At 39.8% G+C, this 22616-nt stretch overlaps 1 protein-coding gene across 1 annotated transcript; it reads left to right on the top strand.

Annotated features, from left to right (window-relative positions):
- Positions 1 to 531: 531 nt before the first annotated feature.
- STEAP1 (STEAP family member 1) lies at positions 532 to 6703 on the top strand (the record flags this gene model as incomplete). Its single annotated transcript, XM_082014790.1, has 4 exons — positions 532 to 624; positions 2770 to 3282; positions 4482 to 4646; positions 6446 to 6703. The coding sequence occupies 4 exons, from the start codon at positions 532 to 534 to the stop codon at positions 6701 to 6703; spliced, it is 1029 nt and encodes a 342-aa protein (XP_081870916.1).
- Between the last annotated feature and the right edge of the window lie 15913 nt (positions 6704 to 22616).

Raw genomic sequence — 22616 nt, 5'->3', positions numbered from 1 at the left:
ATCTCAAATGGAGAATATACTTCTAAAGCCACAGAGTGACTGTCAGGTAGACCAATTCTAAAATCTAAATCCTAAATCCTAAAAAATACTAGGAACCACTCATTTGCATGAGTTTCTTTCCTCAGCAAGTCTCATGAACTTACCAGAATCCATCTTCATAACATTTTACATGTTATTTCCGTAAGCTGTTTCGAACTTCATTGTTGCAATTTAAAAACTTTCAGCCTGAATTAATTAATTCATTCCACTGGCGACACAAGAATTTAGCTTAGTTATTATTTTTCATCAGTGATTTTGTTCTGTTGATTCATATCCTCCCTTAGTCTCTGCTTTACTTAAAAAATAAGCTGAGCTATTCTGTTCTCTTCTCAGAGAACAGACTTTCCTTTCCCTAGATTATCGTACCTTCTCCAGCAAATTGGCAGAGGAGAGGGAAGAAAACATTCTGAGGGAAAATAGACTTCAAAGTTCCAGTAGAGCATTTCAAAACCTGTTTTACATCCTGTGTTTGTTTTGCAGGGAGTTTCCATGATGGAGAAGAAGGAAGGTGATAGTCACACCACTGATCAGAATGCAGGTCAGAGCATCATGCCAAGAAGAAACACAGGAAACCTGAGCAACTTGGTAATGTTTCTGTAAAAAAGCAGCTCATGTGTCACACAGAATATTGCGATCTTTCATTCGATTTTGTCCAGCAACACTGTGTTCCCATCACACTAGCATATCATCAATACTTCTAAAGTCTTGTCACAATATTGACATGAAGAGATAAAAAGGTAGAAAGCATCTCATTCGTTTTAATCACAGTCCGTGCTAAAGGATACACAGTTTGGACCAGCTAAAAACTACATAGGGTTAGTTGCCAGTTGCATTTTACCATATGAGCAAAGCTCTGTAGAAATAATTCTGGATTTTCGCACAGGAATATAAAATTTATCTTTGGAGGGGTCTTCATAATTGCCACATGGCATTCAGTAAGTTTTCCACACCACACAAAAAAGTCCAGAAGAAAAATCCACTCCAACAGCATTTGCCTCTGCAACTGCTGATGCACAGAAGTAGCAGCTGTTCTAAAGTGAACTGTCTCACAGGCTGTGAAATACTGTATTAGGCTTTACAAACTCTCTCGTCAAGAAACGGGTATCTCTAGGTTAAACTTGGTTCAGATGTGAATCTCGGTTTGTGTAATTTAGACCAACTTCCAATTCTGCAATGCATAGACTACACTCTACTTTTCTTCACAGACTAGAGAATAAAAGATTTGCTTAGGCTACACCGTCACTGTTACAAAGATATGCTTTTATCATCAAATAAACATGTAGTAGCTATTCAGCTAAAAAATCCCAATGAAGACCATGCCATTTAATTTTACTATGAGTCACTGTAGGCAAGTCAGTCAGACATGTGGGAAACAGGCTACCTTGTCTCCAGTTAGGATTTTACAGCAAGATAGCAGTATACATTTTTTATCTCTCTGTCAAAACAAAACACCTATGTATCATTGAAGACAAATGTGAGACTTGCACCCACTTAACCCTTGCGTTATTTACAAGTCGTACCTTGTTTGAACTGACTGCTTAATCAGATTCAATGTAATATATGATTCTTAAGAGTAAAGCCAGATAATACTGCCGAGATGGGAAGATCTCCTGTATCACAGCAGAACACTAACTTGCAACTTTCGAACTACGAATATTTGCCTTCCTCAAAACGAACAGTGCCATTTCGCTTTCTGGAGGTCTGGACATCTGCCACATCAGTCATTCTAAAGCTGAGCCATTGCAGCATTAGTTCAGTTTTACTTTATATTTCACTGGAATATTAAAGGAGTTACATGTTTATTACCTAATGTTATCAGTTCTCCACCCCTGGACAGCTGTCTGCTGCATCAAGTGCAATGTCCTCTTGTTGGTACACATATTTTCATTTTGTATGTATACTGATCATGTACCTCTTCCATGAACTATAACTATGGGACAATCTTTTAATATATTATCTCAGTGTAAACCAGTTTATAATATTACACTAAAAGTTTGCACTAGCTTAGCTCCTTCTAAAGTCTGCAATAATTCTGCCAAGATCTTCTGTGAGATTAGAATCAAGTCATGCCTACTTGGCAGGAGAAAATTCAGCTTTTTAAACTGAAGTGACTCAGTTCCACAATTTTTATAAAAGTTAAGAAGACAATATTACATTTATGAAGGAGAGGAAGAAGACTACAGGACTTGATGCTGGAGTTGGCAGATGTGCAGCTGGTCTAATATGCTGGATCCCACACATTTCTACTTACATCCTTATTCCCCCAATTAAATGTCATTAAAATATCAGTGACTGAATGAAATATTTTATTGTCTCAACTCTGGATTCTGTTACTATGCATATTACTTGGGTTGCATCACTAAGTCTGTAGCTGAAATTTTACAGTTGAAATCTGTAGCTCATATCATAAGAAACTGTAATGATGCTTCACATAATGAAATACATCTTCCCTTGTGGTGTAGTTACCTTCTTGGAATTAAAATCTATTTTGAAATTGCCACAGATAATGAATGACAAATGAGAAATCTGTGCTAAAAGTGCCTTGCTCAACTACTGACTATGCTGTTTAAAAAATTATGTTTTCAAGCTATCTTGTCTTTAATAGTTTGTACATTTTGTATATGGTTTCAGTGCAGTACAGTGTAAAAGCCATGATGGCAAATACTGTCATTACTGAAGTTTTTAATCTTTTCTTGAACTCACTTGGTATTTCCTTTCTGTCCTTTCCAGAATGTGGATATGCAAGTCACCAATCCACCAGAAGCAGCTGCACTTTTTAATTTACATCAAGCACACCATTTTGGTGAGTTTGAACACTCTTCAGAACAGCACTGCAAGCAGAATCTGTTCCCCAAGTGGCACTTGCCAATGAAGATAGCGTCCGTGATCTCATTATTAATTTTTATTTACACTTCTATGAGAGATGTTATATATCCTTTTATAACCAGAAAGGAAAATGTTTTCTATAAAATTCCGATCCTTGTCATAAACAAAGTTTTACCAGTGGTTTCAATTACCCTTTTAGCACTAGTATATTTACCAGGAATATTAGCTGCTGGTTTCCAGATGTACTTTGGCACCAAATATAAAAGGTTTCCCCAGTGGCTGGATAGATGGATGTTATCAAGAAAGCAATTTGGACTTCTCAGTTTTTTCTTCGCTGCAATGCACGCCTGCTATAGCTTATGCTATCCAATGAGAAGATCATACAGATACAAGCTGCTGAACTGGGCATTCCAGCAGGTATGATGGGAAGGCAAATGCCAACCCTTCTGTGTTCAAAAAATCCTCATTTTGTTCATTCAAGCAAATCTGGTTGGGGGGGGAAGCCATTTTCATTGTCTTTGATTTTGAAGCAGGTTCCCACAGAGCACTGTTATGGAATGGAGCAGGCCCTAGTTGTTAAAGCATGTAATAGAGAGTCAAGAGTCATCACAGCTGTGCCAGTGTGTATTAAAAAAGTCATTTTCTTCATTTGGGATTTTTTATCTCTCTGTAAAATGCACATAATTATACCTGCCTCACAGGAACATTTAAGTCTTTGGCACACTATTAGTGTGGATTAATCTTCTCTGCACCAGTGGAATCCAACTATCTACAAAAACTAAGCACACACCATTTTTAGACATATTCTTTGTTTAGCCAGCAATGAAGGAGGGGCTGAGCTAAATCTCAATAATCTGTATTTGCCAGAAACTGAATTTGTGAACACTGATGGCTCCACAATTGGGCTGATGCACGCTAACTTGTTAAAAGATAGAATTTCAATCATGCTTCTGAGTCACAGGCAGTAATTGGCTGGCAAAGCTGTCTAAGATACCCTGTGACTAGAGAGTTCCTAATACTTGCATGTTGCCTTGAGTGCCAGGAGTATTGCAGTATAAGGAATATTCCAATTTAAGGTATACACTGCAAATGTACATTTTTATTACTCGCAAAGTCTAATCTAGAGTTTTATTAAAAGCACAGTGCAACTGAAGGTACCAAGTTGTTGTTTTAAAAAAAATTGAGCTAAACAACTATTCTGGCAGGATACCATAATTAAGAATGCCTGCTGAATTAGCTCCCTAAAATAGTGCTGTTAATATATTTCCTGTTGTTATAATCTCCCAGATACGGCATTTAGCCCTAGATGGAATTTTTTTGTCAAAGATTTCTCCTGCTGTGAAGGCAGACTCACAGGCCTCAGAACCAGTCTCTCCTAGGCCAAGATGCTGATGAAGTCTACATTCTTCTCACTTAAAGCCCACCTTTGCTCTGCAGATACTAGTGAAGATTTTATCACCAGAAATAAATAGCAGTTACATTCAGAGACATTCAAACAAACAAAATTACTGTGTTTCTTGGCTTATTTGCTGAATGTTATAGTGAAAATGGCTGTGTTTCACACAAATGGCTAAGTGTACCAGTCTGTTATTTTAAATATGGTGTTCTTTTGGCAGGTCAAACAAAAAAAAGAAAATGCATGGATTGAACACGATGTTTGGAGAATGGAGATTTATGTGTCTCTTGGAATTCTGGGACTTGCTTTGCTGGCCTTGTTGGCAATAACATCAATCCCATCTGTCAGTCACTCTTTGACCTGGAGAGAGTTCCACTATATTCAGGTACACATAAACGTCATTATTGCATGTCATTAGTCCTCATTTGTAGGACTTTATGTTATCAACTAAGTCCATTAGGTGTTAGAAATATCAAACACAGAGGATTTAGTGAAACCAATCTAAAAGTTTGTTGTTAATTGCTTTGCAAGAAGTGTTAATTTCATTTGTTATTTTGTCAGGAGAAAAGGCTGTCAGATTCAGGGTATGAAGTGGGAAGACAACTCCAAACCACTTTTTTTGCTCATCTGAACTGGTGACAAGCAGCAGCTGTCCCTTCAGGACCTATTCTTAGGTCAAAGATCTTTGGTGCTGAAGGCATTTCAGTCATTTTCTGGGTATCTCATGTTTCAGGAATGCCCTGTGTCCTGACAAATTGGGAGTAGGTGGTATTGAACAAGCCAACACTGTTCCCATGCAACATGGGATTCTGCTACAGAAGGAAAATTGCTTGTTATTCCCTTGGAGCTGTTTTGGCAATTCTTTACCGCCTGAGAAGTACCAGGTGGCTGGAAGGTCCAGGAGAAGGCTTCTGCCCAGTAATACTTGCAAAGGTTTTCCATCTGCAGCGTTATTAGCTTCATACCACCTTCCAGAAAGGTGTATTCTGAAAAGGAGACATCTTAGAACAGATGCATAATCAAATCCAGCCAGTTCTGAGTTTGCTACAGATGTGCTTGTGTTGTTCACCTAAGTATCCGGTTTGCTCTTAGTTGTCCAGTATTATACACAGTAATAATCAGATAATAATAATAATCAGAATAATGTTCTGCTGACATCAATATGATCACACTAGAGTTAAGCAAGTGTTGAATTAGGTCCCTGAACACCAAAATCTGAAAATTCAATAACCTGCTAAGTACCTGGCATGAAAATTTTGACTGAATTTGAAAAACAGAGCTGAAATGTATCTCTTCCTGTAATTAGTGGTTTGAGATTCTGCTGACCCTATGAAGTGCATTATTTGTAAGAAAAGTTTTCAGCTCTACAGAGAATCTATATGGACAGGTCTAGTGTATGATTGCTTTCAGTATTAAATTAGCATGGTGAAGAAACCCAGAAGAGTAATATTAATATATTGGATTAGTTTTATAAATAACCTTTATACTTGAAAATCAGATTCTGTAGATTTAGCACTTGGAAAGGCAATGTTTGACTTCACTGATGACTAATGCCATTTTTCAACAATATCAAGATTGTTATGCAATAGAAACTCAAAATTACTAGTAACTCTAGCATAAAATTTCCTTTACTCCTGAATTTCGTAGACATTCCAAGCCAAATTTATCACTGTAAGTGGAATGAAAGACTTCAGTTTCCTGTAGCTGTGCAATTACTTTTGTCATAGTACTAGACTTACTAGAGTTTCTGATTTTAATTGACCTTAATTTTTTTCTTTGCAAATAATCAATTAAGCCATTTATAAATCTGCTTTTGAACTCATAATAATTTATCACAGAAATAAAGTAATTTAGGATACAGATGACATCTATAAATTGAGATATTGAGAACTCACCCTGTTTCAAGTGTAGCCTGTAATCCATGATCTCTTCTGTATATTAGCTAAGTATCACCACAGTAGTTGAAAAATGTGCCTCATCTGTTTTTTCTTATGGTGGCATAGAGGGGTACAGTCAGGTTCTTGAATTATAGTTCTTAAATTTTAGTTCAAAGCCAATGGTCTCTTTTCTTTGACTTAAGTGTGTTGGTTGAGGCCCTTCCTGATTTCCATATTTGCTTAACAAAGTCCTCTTTTTGCCAAGTTGGAAAAAATAAATAGCTTACTATTTTCTTTCTCTTTTCAGAGCAAGATGGGATATTTAGCTCTGCTGCTATGCACTGTTCATGCACTGGTGTTTGCTTGGAATAAGTGGGTTGATGTTAACCAATTTATCTGGTATACACCACCTTCATTTATGGTAGCAGTTTTTCTTCCTATTGTGGTTCTGCTTTGTAAATGCATACTGCTCCTCCCATGTTTTAGGAAGAGGATAAAAAAGATCAGATATGGTTGGGAAGCTAACACACAAACCAATCAAACTAGCATGACTTCCAGACTGTAGATCAAATATAGACATTGCCTGTCTAAGTATGTAAATATGCTTAAGGCCATGAAATGTTCACTCGCAAGCTCCGTTTTCATATTTTCCATAGATGTTTCTTTTTCACTTTTCATTTCAAATTCAGGAGTATGGGATACTTCATGCAATTTGGACCTTTGCTAAAACAGAAGGTGGAAACATTCATTTTACACTTTAATCTATTCAGTGTTCTGGTATTTGATAATTTCTTTCTTCTGACTCACTGCTTTTAAAATCCAAGGGCTTCATTGCCTCAGTCGTAATGCTTTCCTAGGCAAAAGCAATCATAAATCATTGCTCCAGATGACCACAGAAAGTAAATAAATGACACCACAGAACCCAAGAATGCTTTCTGCTTCCAACAGCCATGTTTGTTCCTTCATTAAATCTCAGTATTATAATGGGACAACAACTATCATCCCATTCCCCCTTATCACCTGCATCCTATGTTTCACTCTGCAGAAGTGTGGCAGATCTTGGCACATGAGCCAGACAGAAACTGTGTATTCCCACCAGGCCTTGAGCTTAGACAATTGGGCAAGCAGAATTGCAGGGAACTTTACAAGGTAACTCTCTCCTGAGGCTTGGGCACAGTCTAAAAAAAGAGTTTTTAGACTCAGATCTCCATCTTATACAGGACTAGGTGTGTCTCTGTTTACTTCAAACGATAAAACATTTCCCAATTTTTATGCCATGAACACATTCTTTTGTTTCTGATGCTGGAAATTTTCCATGCTTTTGACCTAAGCCTGCAGTCCTTGACATGTGCTAAACTTTATTCGCACAAATTGTTCCAGTGGGATAACTCACATCAGGTAAATGTGTTTTACTGTTTACTCTAGGGCCAGCACAATTGTGTGACTGGAAGAAAATTAAAACATTAAAAATAGACATTTGAATCTTGACATTGATTTGGTGAGATTTTCATGTAAAATGTCGTCTTAATGCATTTGCTTTTACAAAAATTTTCATATAAGCTAGTTAAACCTCACTTTCCTTATGTTGCATAGGTCCAAATGAATATTTTAAATGAATAATTAATTTGATAGTATATTTTTCTAAATATGTTATGCAGTAGTTAATATTTTCACCCAGCATAAGGAACATTTCTGCCAATCTGCCTGCATGAGTTGACTAGCACCTGGACTGATGATGGCACCTATTGCTGGGATCATCTGAATGAGACCTGTAATTGGTAGTGGCTCTGGTATTAAAACAGGAAAACAATGTACGTGTAGTACATGGTGCTAACGATTCTGCAGCTAGTGATTCCATTGTACATTTCTGGTCTTGGTACACTGAGCATAAATAACAGAAGAATTAAATAGCTACAGGGATACTACATTTTGTATTTTCCTGGTTTAACTCCATTCAATTATTTCAACTTAAAGTTGGCCTTGTTATTTGCACTTAATGTAGTACGGTGAAAATAACTGGGGACATGGTGGCCTGTATAATATAGACTGAAGAGAAATGAGTGGCATTGTGTGTTAAATCACTAATGCATGACAGAGGCAAACATTCTCTAAAACACAAAAAGCTATTCTGCAATGTGAATCTAAGAAATTTCTAACAGAACAGGAAAAGTGTGGTTGTTAATGCTTTAGCATTTACATTTGTATAAATGAAATAAAATATTTTAAAAGTCATATTAAGGATGAAGAATGTTTGCCAAAGGCTTATTCAGAATACTACCTGCACTTTGTTGTCAAGAATCATAAAAAAATTAATAAAATAATTTTTCTAATGGAACGGGTTGAGGCAACTGCAATGATAAAGAAATCCCTTTGCCTTTGTATTGTCCACTAGGTACTCATAAAGCATGCTCAATCTTACTCCTTGGGACAAAGCTGAGGCTAAGTACTCCAAGCAACCCCTGTATGCACCCATTGAAAAGAATGACATTTGGTTTTATTGAAATATGTGTTAAATTGTGCTCTCCACAATCAGTCCTGCTGCTCCCTTACTTAGAAAGTCTGGAGAATTTAATTCAATCTCCAGCTTTGTTAAATTCTGGTCAAATAGTTGGACTAATTGTTTACAGCTGGTCATGGAAGCCAACCCTTTGACACAGAGGAATATAAACAGCTTTAGGCTAATGAAGCACACAGCACAGAACAGAATCTGACCCTTGATAAGTGAAAACTGAGAAGAGGTGAATGAAGACGCTCCTTGGAAGAAGACATTCAAAACTATTCATATGGCATGTATAAAAAAAAAATCAAAGCAAATTAATATGTGTATGCATTTAGAGAACAAAATAGTTCAGGGGAATGATAATGAGCTTCAATGCATTTCACCTTATTATCACCATTACCAGCTGAAATCTTTTGCACGAGGGCTCTTCATAGATCAGCTAGATCAGCGGGCGTTGAGTAGAGGAGTATGGTCAATATGGTTATGAAGTTAATAGAAGCTGGAAGTTAAGGTTCTGTGCCTTTGGAGCCTGCATCTTACCACACAGCAGCCACTTTTGAAAATGGGACTTTAATGCCAAAGCTGCTTTGGCCTTTCTGAACTTTTTGCCCAAGTTCTTAAAACATTCTCCCTCTGAATCTGTAAGATATTGTCTAATCTGGAGACTAACAGGCAGATCCTTATTGCAGAAAGCACTATAGGTACCATTGCTAGAAAACAGACTAAGAACTCAATGAACATGTAAATATATTATCTATATTCAACACTTGGTAAAAAGTTTTTAAGCTGTCTATTCTAATACATCTTTATCCAAGCAGGCGGAAGGAACTGTTGTCTGTACTACTGTATTTAGCGCATAACATCAGAACAAGGCACCATCACAAGCACAGCACTGCTTTCAGGAAGTACTAAAGAAAATGTATGTACATGTACATCTTCGTTTATCTTCTCTTCATGGTGCAGCAGTGACAAATTTAGATTCATCCTACTTCAAGTGGCTGATAAATCGTGTCCTAATGAAGCATTCTATTGTAATACCCTGCTCTATGCACTTGTTACACAAGGTAGTGCAAACTAGCATAACTTCATTAATTTCAATCTGTTAAATCCTAACATAAATTACAGTTCAAAACGAATTTCAAGATCATCACATACAATCCAAACTGACCTTTTATGCTCATTGTTCAGCTGGGGACATTAAGCACACTTCAGATTTTTCTCTCTAGCATTGCCCAGGAGCAAACACAGAAATGTCTTCTACCAGCTTCAATTTGCATACTATGTATGAAAGCTTTTCCTAAAATCACACATGACATCCAAACATTGAAGCACGTTTTTCCCTACTTGATTGTCTCAAGTAGGGGCCAGGTTTTCTGAGTCACAGATAGCCATTTCTCTAGAAACCACTGTTGAGTGCTTATCACCAGAATCTGAGACCTCATATCAAGTCTCTTCACTGCTTTCTAAGTCCTTAGTATCCCTTCCCAATCTGCAGAACTGGAGCAGTAACACTTTACAGAACATTGCAGCAGTATTTTCAAGCTTTTAAGGCATTCAGATAACATAGTGAGGGAGGAGTGTCATGTAAAGGCTATAAAGGGCTACAGAAGAAAATGCTATTGACGGTATTTTATTTCTCCTTTTGTAATAGACATGATTTAGTTCAACACTAATTAAAATAATTGCATATGTACTTTTTAATTTATGTTTATGTACCTATTTCAAAATTCACTATTAATATGCATATATATTGCTATAATATATAAAATCAATGTGTGTGCAAATTTTAGGCACTTATTGGTAATAACACTGATTATTTTTATAAAACTGTGCATCATTAAATGCTGCAATGTATGCTGTATCTGCCATTGTGTCATATACATCCAGGGTATGAGGGTAAAAAGACACAGTAGACTTTGGAAGAGCTGCTGCCATGAACAATAAAAATGTCTTCAGTCAAGGGGAACCATTATCCCTATGCTGGTGCAGAGCCTGGAGCCTCCAAAGGAGAGAAGACAAAGATGTGGAAAGCAAAATGGACATTTTCACAGAGGGATGTAATGAAAGCACAGAATCCATCACTCTAGTGTAAGGGGATTTTGCAATGCCTCTACAAAGGCTGCAAAGCACTTCCTTCCGTTGTTTTATGTCCCCAATGTATTTAAGTCAGGGACACAAAATTGAAACTCTGGAAAGATACTCATAAATTGTTGAAGGGACTTGAGGAATTTTATGCCAAGTGTACCTGGGGTAGCCAGATCCCAGAATACTATTCCCAAGAAGTGGTACCAACAATCAATGCCCAGGAAGCTAGAGCCAGGGCTGTGCTAGCTATGGTTTATTGTAAATTCCTGTTGACAGCAGCATTTACTGTAAGCAGTCCCTCCCTTTGGCCACTCTTCTCCATTCTCTCAGTTCTGCAAGTGTTCAAAGCTGTGAAGTTAGTCAGACCAGGGAATTGGATCCAACTGAAAAGGGAAAAGAATGATTCAGCCACATCCATACACTGGTCTGATTCACCTGACAGCCACGCACATAGGCCAGTAGGAAGGACAGGAAGAGGAATGGCATAAAGGGGCAGCTTAACTTAAACCAGCTTAAACTGCACAGTTGCAAGTGCTCCTAAAATTCAAAACTTAAGTTATTTCATCCTATTTTGGTAGCAAGAATATTTCATTGCTTCACTTATTTGTCATGTTCATAGTTTTCCATGAATCAGTCAGCAAAAATGCATTCTAGAAATTGTCACTGAAAAACATGCAAAACTGACTGACCTCTCTGTGACTGTGGACTGTGAGGCTTCATTTGTAGAGATGATGACCTCATGTCTTCCCTTCTTTTCTGCTACATCCACAGTTTCTAGTACTGTTCCTAGATAACATGAAAGGTTATGTTAACCACTTTTGAAATTCAGACTAATTTCTGTTAAGCTGATTTTCTTAAAATGGCATTAACAGAATAATTTAAAAGAACAAAACAAAAAGACAGGTTTTTGAAAACATGCTGAATCCACCTCTGGAGAACATAGTCTGCTGTAGTCACTGTAAGTGTCTGGCAATGGCTGATCATTGCCACTGATTTTTTTCAGTAGTGCCAGAATTTCTTGACTCCATCAGCATGTTTTGCTGTTAATGGCAAAAGAATTTCTTCTGGTGAGACCTTGGACTCCTTAAAAAATCTCACTGAATTCAGTTGCATCAAGGTTCAACTTTTGCATCATTTGAACTTTTCCATAGATTGATTATAGCATTTGAATGCATGTGGTGAGGCTAATTTATTAAGTATGCATAATAAGTTTTCAGAGATTTTCAAATGAAAATATGTAAAACCAGCCAGTGAACCAAAGTTTATAAATTTATAAAAAAGACCACAGCTACTTCCAATGAAGGTGATGCAACAGAAGATACAGTCGTTTTGTCTTTTTTGTTTGTTTCTTTTTATGTGTATTTCATCTTCGTAGCACAAAATTATAATACCGAGATAAATATGCTATGTCCTTGACTTGATCAAAGATGTGTAGTCCCTGAGGGACTGGTAGAGTACTACCACCGCTACCGATGGAAGTATTTGGTCCTTAAATTTCATATTTTGGGCTCACTATTAAAAAAGAAGTGAGGCAAGTGTGGGGTTTTTTGAGCTGGACAGTCAATCTTGTAGTTTGAAGTCATGTGCAGCCTTTATATACGTGCTTACACTGTTTTGTTGGATGTACTCTACTGAAAAAGAAATTTCCATGTGAATTTCTCTGTTACTTGAAATTCTGAGAAGTATCGTATTGCTGGACTTGAGGAATGGTCACAGAACCCACCTCTAATTTTTCCTCTGCCTTTTTTGCAGTCCTGTGACTCATGTATACAATTGAATAGCATTTGTCTCATCCACCTGTACCTGTGCATATACCAGAATAACTTTTGAACAGTGCATCTCATTCATTCAAAAATATTCTAAGTGTTCTAACAGGAAATCCTTAAAAAGAAAAAAAAAAAACCCCAACAAAAAAACAAGAAACCAGAATGGGAAAAAAACGACCCACTTGCAGGGCACTAAAGCATCTCTGCAACAGTTTAGCAGTCTTGATGACACCCATAATTAAGATAATGATGGCTTTCTCTTTTGCCTTCTAATTTGCAATAGACTTAGTACATTCACAAGGCTATGAACATCCTAAATTATTTATTCCCAGATAATTAATGACAGGCAAAAGGGTATTGTGGGGCAGAGGAAGGCTGGGACTATGAAGCTATGCAAAGAGGCATTAACGGGGAATGGGAAGGAACAGGACAGTTGGAGATCTGGGACAAAGAGGAAAGAAGACATTGCAAGTACTCGGATTTTCTTGCGAGAAGGAGGAGTAAAGGAGCCCAATGGATGTTAAAGGGAAAAATAGGTAGGTGGAGGATACTGAATGAGATTAATGCAACATCATCAAGGTAGTAGGGAACATAAATCCTTGGTCATGGAGATGGGTAAAATGGAGGACAAGTGAATGACAGATGGGAGAGAGTGAAAAAAACAAAGTGAATCCTTGAAACAGAGGGGATGGGAGGGTTGGTTATCCACACGGAGCTGAGGAATGGAATGAACAAATACAAATTGCCCAGTGTGTGCAGAATAGGCCTGCAGAACCTATTAAGTTGCAACCACTTCTCCATCCCTGAAATATCATTTGAGGCATTTCTGGGGAAATCTGTTCAAATTCCACTGATATGTACACCAGCAAGGTTATAAGTGGTTCTGTGACTTGGAGGAATTATTCTCCGAGATGGAGCCCTATGATTTTATTATGGATTAAGAACATTCTGTTTCTGAAGCTGGGGAAACATGAGTCATAGATATTGCTCCACATTTCATAAAAATCTAAATATAAACTGAGTTATCTTCACATAGATTGTGCTAATAATGGAGCAGACATGACTGCTTTACTTCCTGGTAAAGTATACAGTATGTTGCGCTAAATGAAGGGAAACATTTATGTAAGACACAATGAAGCTAAGCCACTCTTAAAAATAAGCAAAATAAGGAACCAACTGAAACCAGAGAATTAGATGGTGCATTAGACTACATTCAGGAAAGTAATTCCTAATAACTTCAGTATTATCCTTGTTTGATATCACTAATCTATTGCAAATATTCAAATCTCACCATTTAGTTCTTGCAGAGGCAAAATTCCAAGTGAAAACAATGGGACTTTTACTTAGCTATTCGGAGTCAGGTTTGTCCCCTGCAGTCACACAAATACTTCAGGTTTGCCTTCTCCTTGACACAATTACCAATAAATTGTTCACCTTCTCCAGTGCTTGGGATGAACTCTATTCTGCCGCATACCCTCCATCAAGACAGCATTATCAAGGGAAGAGCACTAAAATTTATTACCATTCCTCCATTACCGGAGCCTGGCCTGGAGCACTCCTTATCACAACACAGTGGCGGAGCCATGAAATCTCCTCCTCACCAACTGCCCAGCCTCATTCAGCCCTCTTTTAACATCCTATGCTTGCTTAGTTATTTCTAAGTTCCTGAAAACTCTTCCATATAATTGGGTTCTTACACCTTTCTGACACAAACATGCTAAAAGAATAAGGGAAAATTGGTGGTGGGGAATGCCAATGGTGAGGAAAAGGAAGATGAAGTACATAGGGTAAGTGGGAATGGGACACACTTAGCTAGTAGAATGAGGTGAGGGTGGGTGGATGGAGCAGGGGGAAACTGAGAGCCTACAAAAAGTTTGGGAGATGGAAGGGGGGGTGTATCATGTACTAACTGGCCCTTTTAATGCCCTTTCCCCTCTGTTTTCTCATTCCTCCCTGATCCCCTTTGATCCATCCCTTTCCCCACTTTTGGTCCTCTCCCTAAACATCCCACAGTAAGTCTGGAACATTCTCACAATCCCCTTAAAATAGCCCACAATAATTTTCATACAACATTATCAGGACTAGAGAGGATTCAGTGAAACTAGGAGGACATCAGTTTACAACTAAGACAGTGCATCTTTATGCAGTGGGCAGAGAGCCTCTAGAGCTTGCTGCCACGGAGGGCTGTGGAGGCAAACAGCATCAGCAGGTTCACAAGGGGGTTAGACAAATTCAGAAACAACAGCACTTAAAGCAACACTAAAAGGACTTTTCAGGCGTGTGCCCTATTACTAAGACAAATATGGATTTGGGAGGAGAGTGCAAAATAGACCATCCAGGCTTGCATGTTCTCCTTAAATAGCATTTTGTTTTGCTGCTCTTTAACATGTACTAATGGGTTAGATAAGCTATTGGTCCAACCTAGTATGGTGTTTCTTATGTTCGTATACTTTGAGAGGAAATATCTCAGACTGATACACTCCTCTAAGTTTTATGGCTGGAAAACAAATGTGTTGGGAATGACAACTTAAATCCTGAAGAAAAAGATACTGTCTTGATCTTGAAAAGAACTGCTTAAAAACTCTCAGGCTCTGTAGCAACTCACTGGCCTCAGTTCATTTCTGTGGAATTAACTACATAAATCTTCACAGGACTGGGAACAGAATTAGTGTTTCATTGTTCTATAAAGATACAGATTTTCATCTCACAGTGCTCAGTTGCTGTTGAATTATCACATTTTTATTTGTCAGGGAATATCTTGCATAGCTGGCATGGTCCCATTCAGTGAAACAAAATGTTCAGAATAAACGAACTGAAGACCTAACCTATGACAACATACATGTAATAAGAAGGTTACAAATATTTTACATATTAGATTATATATTTCTACATTTTTACAACCATGATGCTACGTACTACACAGTGTGATCTTGATTAATTTTCATTTCACTTCTGCTCTCAAGAAAAACCTGTGGTCTCTGCAGCATTGTGAAGGAAATTTGAACTCAAAGAACTAAAATCTGTTAGAAAAACAAACACATTAGACTTAGGCTGTCAAATGGTGGTCAAGCCGCAATCTAGCCTATGCTTCCCTCAGCTACTTTAGTATTCAGGCAAGTATTGTCTTTTAAATTAGCTTTTCAGTTTTGCAATAGCCATGCTTCTCTAGGATGGACATACATCTGTTCTCAGTTAACAAGTCAACTGACTGAAAGTTTTGTTCTGGATTTAATTGTTTGCATTATAAAAATCATCTATTTTTCCCCTGGCTTTGGGTCCAACAATTATTGCAGGCACAAGATCACACTTCTAGAACCTACTGTCTCATTTTGTAGATGCCTTCTAAGATGAACAGTGACAAACCAAGAAGAAATAATCTGACCTTCTATAACTTACACCACAAAGCAAATGTTGTTTCAGAGTTATAGGGAGAAGTGGAAAGGTCATACATGACTCTGTGATCCATACAAAGCCAAGAACAAAGGTCCTGATACCCCTTCACCGGGCTTCAACAATAGCTATGGAAAACCAGAGTCTGAGAAAGCTAGGAGAGGTTTCCTTCCTTCAGCTTCTTTCTGGTGAATAATCTGCTAGATCATAAAAGCAGAAACAATCCTCAATGTTTTTCTACTTAGATTTCCTCAGAAATAGAATTGTAAGCCTGGTTCTCCTGTACTTTTGTTTGCTTTGGGTTTTGGGGTTTTTTTGTGGGGGTCCTCTGTTTTGGACAAATCGCACTTAATTTGTAATTCCTCTTGGAAAGAAGGAAATACCTTGTCTTGTTTCGCATGATTTGCTAGGATTTCTCAACTATGGCTTATTAAATGTGCTCTATAAAGGCTTTCTTTCTCTTCATCCAGTCTTTCTCTTTTTTCTTTCTTTTTTCCTTTCCTTTTTCTTTTTTCTTTCCTATTTCTCTTCTCTTCTCCTCTCCTCTCCTCTTCCTCTCCTCTCTTCTCTTCCTCTCCTCTCTTCTCTTCCTCTCCTCTCTTTTCTTCCTCTCCTCTCCTCTCCTCTCCTCAAAAGAATATCTAAATATTTTTATTTACCTATTTCAGTTGGTCTTTCTTTCCTTGCTTTTGACTACTGAAATTCAGATCCTGCAGGGTCTGAAAGAAGTAGTGATACCTGGACAGTTAGTGAAAAGGGGACATGACAAATTGATTAAATCCAAAGAGTGAAGGAAGGGAAGCGGTTTTAGTTGAGGTATTTACCATTCATTTTTGTTCTTTGTTTAGTTAGTGGTTAGGGTTTCTTTTTAAAAAGACAACATCTTCTCAAGTAAACAATGACATCAGATTAATTAAAAGATCAGAAGGAAGCAAAGAACAAAACTACTATTTGTTTCTACCAAAAAAAAGTTAAAATAGGTTTCGATTTTCTAAATCTCTCAGATACATTTTGTCCTTATAAAGAACGAGTAAGAGGTGTAAGTTTTATTTTTAGAGTAATTGCAGGCTGCCATAAGAAAAAATTAGTTGGCCTCAATGTTCCTGGCTGGGAAATACTGTATTTTTCTGCTAAATTATGAAATTAGCTGGGTTGAGGCTGGTATATCAGAAACGATTGTATTTGGATTTGTTGCCCTGATAGGAAGCAAATTTTTGTGTGTTTGTTTTTACTCTCTTTCCACAGGGAAATCCCCTGGGCTTTGCTTTCCCCTTGCCAAGAGGAAGAACCAGAATATCTCTTTCCATTTGCCAATTGGAAACTCCTTTGTTATGTTCCATTCCTTAAAGGAACAAATAATAATGCTGCCCTGGACTTTGCTAAAGAAAGAAAAACACCTGCTAAGAGAAAATAATCTCCCTTTTTAACAGATTGTTTAAGACATCCCTTTTACAGGATACCTAAGGATTATGTTGCCCATAGATCTTTGTATGTAGTTTGAGAGAACTGTAACTATCCAATTTCATCATCTCACTAAAGATACATGTCCCAGTTTTGCAAAGAGTTTAAGTATATGAAAGGTATGTACATACTCTTGCTTTCATGCTAAACTCTATGCAAAACGGAGACCTCTTTATACTTCTCCTGCTTGAATGGATCAGTTACACAGAAATAGAAGGGAAGCCGTAGATGTTTTAGTCCTGATTTCAAACAAGGATATTCAAACTGCAAAACCTCAAAAAGGTGCAAGGAAAACATAGGATCAAGTGCAATCCTCCAAACTGCCCTGATTTTAATTTTTAAATGTACTAGATATCAAGTTAGTGGTGTCTGTTGAACAGGCTGGTAAATTACCACAACTCAAAAGTTTCCTCATCTACCTCTGTGCACAAAGGCTAAAGCTAGGTAGGTCTGCACCTAGTGAGAGGAGAAACAACTGGAGAAGACATGAACAATGTAGGTGAGAAATGACACTGAATGACATCTGTGGAAACCCAGGTGGGTCAGGCATGAAGGACTAGGGTTGGTGCTGACACAACCTACACAGTGCAGGCTGGAAGGCAGAACCTGTGATGCTTTCACATGGAAAACATAGCTAGTGAGCAATCGCAGGCCAGCCAGCTGCATAAGAAACGTGTAACAGAATTCAAGGATCATTAACCATACTATCTGCATAAGAAAAAAGCCCTCTCCTTGTTACAAAATCAACACAGGTCTTCTAATGCATCATCTCCTACAAGTATGAGTCTTCACTTCAAGACTCTATGCTGCAGTAATATAAAAAAATCCCACAGGAAAACAATCACAAGCATTCAGATTTACAGCCTTCTTATTAAGGCTATAATTCAAATAAATTAAGAATTATAGGATTATGATGGTTCTCATTATGTATGATGCACTATCAGTTTAAGGTGCATGAATTAGTCTCATGACTATATATGCCTGTTTAATTTAAATACTTTTATGGCTACAAGAGTCACATAAAGTAGCAGATAAGGAGAATCCACAACAAATAATGCAGAAAATAATATTCTGCTTTTTTCTTTTGATACATTTGTTGTTTGGACTCAAATTTTTGAACTCCTGCTACTGTAGTTGTACTGGCTACAGAAAAACAAGCCTAGGATGACAACGTTGAATCAACAGCAAAGACGAGGAGAATAGTAGAACAAGAAACTGAAGGGTTGAAATGCTACTTCTCACCATGGAAAGGGTGTTTCTGAGTAGTCTGTCAACAGATTCACCTTTCCATTGACTTCTGTGGAGTATTGACCGTCTCACCAACTGTGACCTAAAAATGCAGTTTGAAAAATCAGGCAATAGGTTTTCTGTGCACTTGTTTACCAAATTAAAAAATACTTTAAAAATACATGTTTTCAATGTCATGAAAAAAACTTATTTAATAACTGGAGGAAAAATGGCTTCTGAACTACAATGGAAAAGTTTCTCAGCTCTCCTTTCAAATTCTACAGCATAGCTGTTTGTGATTGATTATATACTGAAACAAATGCTTGAACTGACTTTATGATTCACTCTGCTTAAGTCCTCAGTTAATGCACTACAGAAACATGTCAGCATGCACACACAAAGGATGAAAACAGGTGTGTTCAGTGCTTCACTGTGATCACATGACTGCTTTTCAGTCATCTGGGAATGTGTTAGTTTTTTGCTGCAATACGAGCAACATATATCATTATCTGTGTTGATCAGTCTTAAATGTGTTAAACACAAAGGTGAGGGTTACACGTTGTATATACAGCATAGCTTAATGAAAGATGGAATTTGGTAAATCAGAAAATGTTAAAATGAGAAGCTACACTTTTTCAGTAAAATGCTCCATTTGTCTTCACTGGCAATTTCATTGGCCAAGCCACGTAGAATTCAGATCTTGGGGTTTAGCTTCACTTTTATGCAGTTGAACCCCATATGTCCTCTCATTTTGTGTAACAGTGAAGTCAGAACAGAACTCCCACCTGCGCAGAGTACACCAGGTATACAGCAAACATGGGGAGCAACCTCCCCGCTATCCACACCCGGGGAAGCCGGCCTGGGCCACAGGGACATCCAAGACCCCGCCAGAATTAATTTTTGACAATGAGGGTGGTGAAACCCTGGCACAGGTTGCCCAGAGAGGTGGTAGATGCCCCATCCCTGGAAACATTCCAGGTCAGGTTGGATGGGGCTCTGAGCAACCTGATCTAGTGGAAGATGTCCCTGCTCATTGCAGGGGGGTTGGACTAGATGGCCTTGGGTCTCTTCCGACCCAAACTATTCTATGGTTCTATGATTCCATACCTGCCACCCTGCAGCCGCCACCGGTCGAGGGCCTTACTCTCTCCTGCCACCCTTCTGCCAGGAGAGAGTAAGGAAAAGCGGCGGGACAAGTGTTCCCGCCGACGAACAAACCTCGGCCGGGACAGCCGAGACGGGGCCGAGCGGTGCGTTTTGCCCTCAAGGCCGTGAGCTCCCCTGGGGACCGGCGAGGTCCCCGCGCCGTGCCGGCGGCAGCCAGGGCTGGCTCTGCGTCTGCTGGCGGCCATGCGCAGGGCCGGGGCGTTCGGGGCCAGAGCGCAGTGACCGGGCGCCGGGGCCAAGGGCACCGCCGGGCCGGCCGCGCCCCTCTCTTTCCCCACACGCGGCCGGCCCCCGCTACTGTCGCCTCGCCGCCGCCTCAGCCCCGGCGGGCGCGCGCCGCTAGCCGCCCGGCCGCGAGGGTAGCGGTGGCGGCGCGGCCGCAGGGGGCGGGCAGCGGCGGCAGGGGAGGCGCGGCCTTCCCGCTCGCCCGCCCGCCAGTGCGGGGCTGGAGTCTGACGGGGAGAAGCAGCGGCGCTGGTCCTCCTGGCGGGCGGGAGGTGAGCGGCGCCGGGTCCGGGTCAGGGAGGGAGGGAGGCCCCATCCCCGCCGGGTGCCTCCTCGGGCCAGCCGTGCCCGCCGTCGCCCCGCGGGGGTTTCCCCGCGGGGGTTTCCACGCTGCCCCTTGCCGTCTCCGGGCAGGCTGCGGCGGGCCTGGCGGTGTCGGGGCCCCCCTAGAGCGGGTCGGGCGGCGGGGCTGGATGCGGCCCGGGTGTCTGGCGGTGGAGGGGAGCCGGGGTGCCTCCCGCCCCGCGGCGGCCGGGCCTGGCAGCGCGGCTCCAGGTCTGCCCGGGGGGACGGAGGCGGCCGGGCGGTGGGGTCGCCGCCCTTCTCACGGGCGATGTTGTTGCAGCTGGAGATGCTGGCCAGGACCTGGGCCCCGCCGAGCTCCGCTGGGGTCGATACCTGCATCGCGCTGCCGCCCGTCAGCCTGCCGAGGGGACACCGGCCTGCACCCGGCCTCCCGCCAGCCCCTCGCCTCAGCTCTCACCCCGTAAGTTCCCGCCCGAGCGGGTGGTCACAAATGCAGTGTCTGCCTGGCTTTCTGTTCGTTCGGTTTTCTCCACCAGTAGTTCTTTTTCCAACAGCATTTTCTGCCGTCTGGGTCACCTCCTGGCTGACATAGCTCTGTAGTCTTTTCTTAGCTCATCTAAGGGCAAGTGTCGCATTTATATCACTCCTACTATTTTTTATACCTGTGAAGACCGATATTTGGGTCTGTTGCAGTTGGTTGGTTTTGTTGCAGTCTGTTCCTGAACAACCCACCTTAGCTATTTTTTATCATCTGCTTCCCATCTAACTATTTACAAATTGATTGCTCAATAACTTGATGTAAAATCTGTCCAGAGGCTGAAGCTAGGCTAATGAGTCTTTGCCTTCCTCAGTCCTCCTCCCCTCTTTTAGATGTATGTGCTAGTCTGCCTCTCGTATGCTCTCTGACTTCTCAAGATGTCACTTCAATCAGCATTTTAAGTATCAAGGGTGGATTTCATAAGTGTCTGCTGACTTGAAAATCTTTATCTTATCTTTAACTTTATCCTTTACTCTTAACTTACCTTTTTCCACTTTGACCTCACCTTCTGTCTCCCTGTAAAAAGAATTTCGTTAAGTATCTATTCACAATTAACCTTTCTGCTTAACCAAAGACATTTAACACTTTGTCCTATTTTGTGTCACCTATAATTTGTTCCTTTTCTGCTAAAGTTATAAACCTTGCTTTCTTTTTTTATTGGATTTATGGAACCTTTACTTGTTACCCTTTATGTCCTTCACTAGTTGTAAATCAACTCTGTACCGTTGCTCTTCTGATTTTATCCCTACATGATAGCACTGTCTCCCTTAGCCATGCATACACACACCCTTTTTGGTTTTACTTTTTGTGTGATTTTTCAGGTTATTAAAGCTTTCCTGATGGAGTTAAAGCAGTCTTATACACTCTTTTTCCTCTGAATTGCTGTTGTGCACTTAATATAGTCCCTTTCAGTAACGGCCAGCTCTCTGATCTCTTCCACCTCTTAGATTATTTACCCAAGAGTCATGTCAGCCTATTCCCCGACGTTTTTTTCTGAAGCCTGTTACCTGTCACACTCTATGTACCTTAGGACACTCTATTTTACCTAAGCAGTAAGAAACTTTGGCCAATGAGCCAAAGTCAGCTCACCAGAGCAATTCATCATGTCCAAATCCTTGATGCCCACTCTCCTAAGGATCCTTTGGACAAAACCTGAAAGTATGCTGCAGTATGGTTAAATGGTACTGATAGCCCATTTCCTCATGGCGGTTCCCTTTCTATTGCAAAGTTTTGCAGCACCTTCACGTCACATGCTGTGAACTTAAATGGGCCTCTGTAATCACATGGTGAATGCAGACGTGTTCTGTCATATCCAGTTGATGTATATCTCTTATCTGAACAAAATACAGCTATTCTCATTATGTTCCTGGATGAGAACCTGTCATGGTACAGGAAATACTGGTATTTTGGACATGTGTTAGATGATACATTTCAGGTCATGTGCTAAGAAAGAAGTCAATGTTTTTTCAGTACATGGATAAAAATCTGCATGGTCTGCCTCTGCCAGAAAGATTTACTGTTAGAATCTTTTCTTAGAATACTGATTTTGTGGTCACTTTCACATATTGCTTTCCATCTTTAGAGTCTCAATCCAGTTTCAGTGAGTTCCTCCCTTCTTAGTCAAAGCTGAAATGAAAAGTGCCCATTCTTCTAGTAGATTCCTGCAGTTTCTGAAACACAAAGCTACTTTTAATTGTGCGAGGTTGTTCACCACACATACTGTATTCCTAGCCAATGGCTGGGTAAAGTGCCCAACTGGTCATTAGTTACCATCATATCAGCTCTTGGATGGTGGCTCAGGAAGAGGTTCATT

This window comes from Phaethon aethereus (assembly GCF_964289735.1).
Source record: "Phaethon aethereus genome assembly, chromosome: 2".
Taxonomy (NCBI): domain Eukaryota; kingdom Metazoa; phylum Chordata; class Aves; order Phaethontiformes; family Phaethontidae; genus Phaethon; species Phaethon aethereus.
Note: the sequence above shows the minus strand (reverse complement) of the source record. Positions and strands in the feature narration are given on the sequence as shown.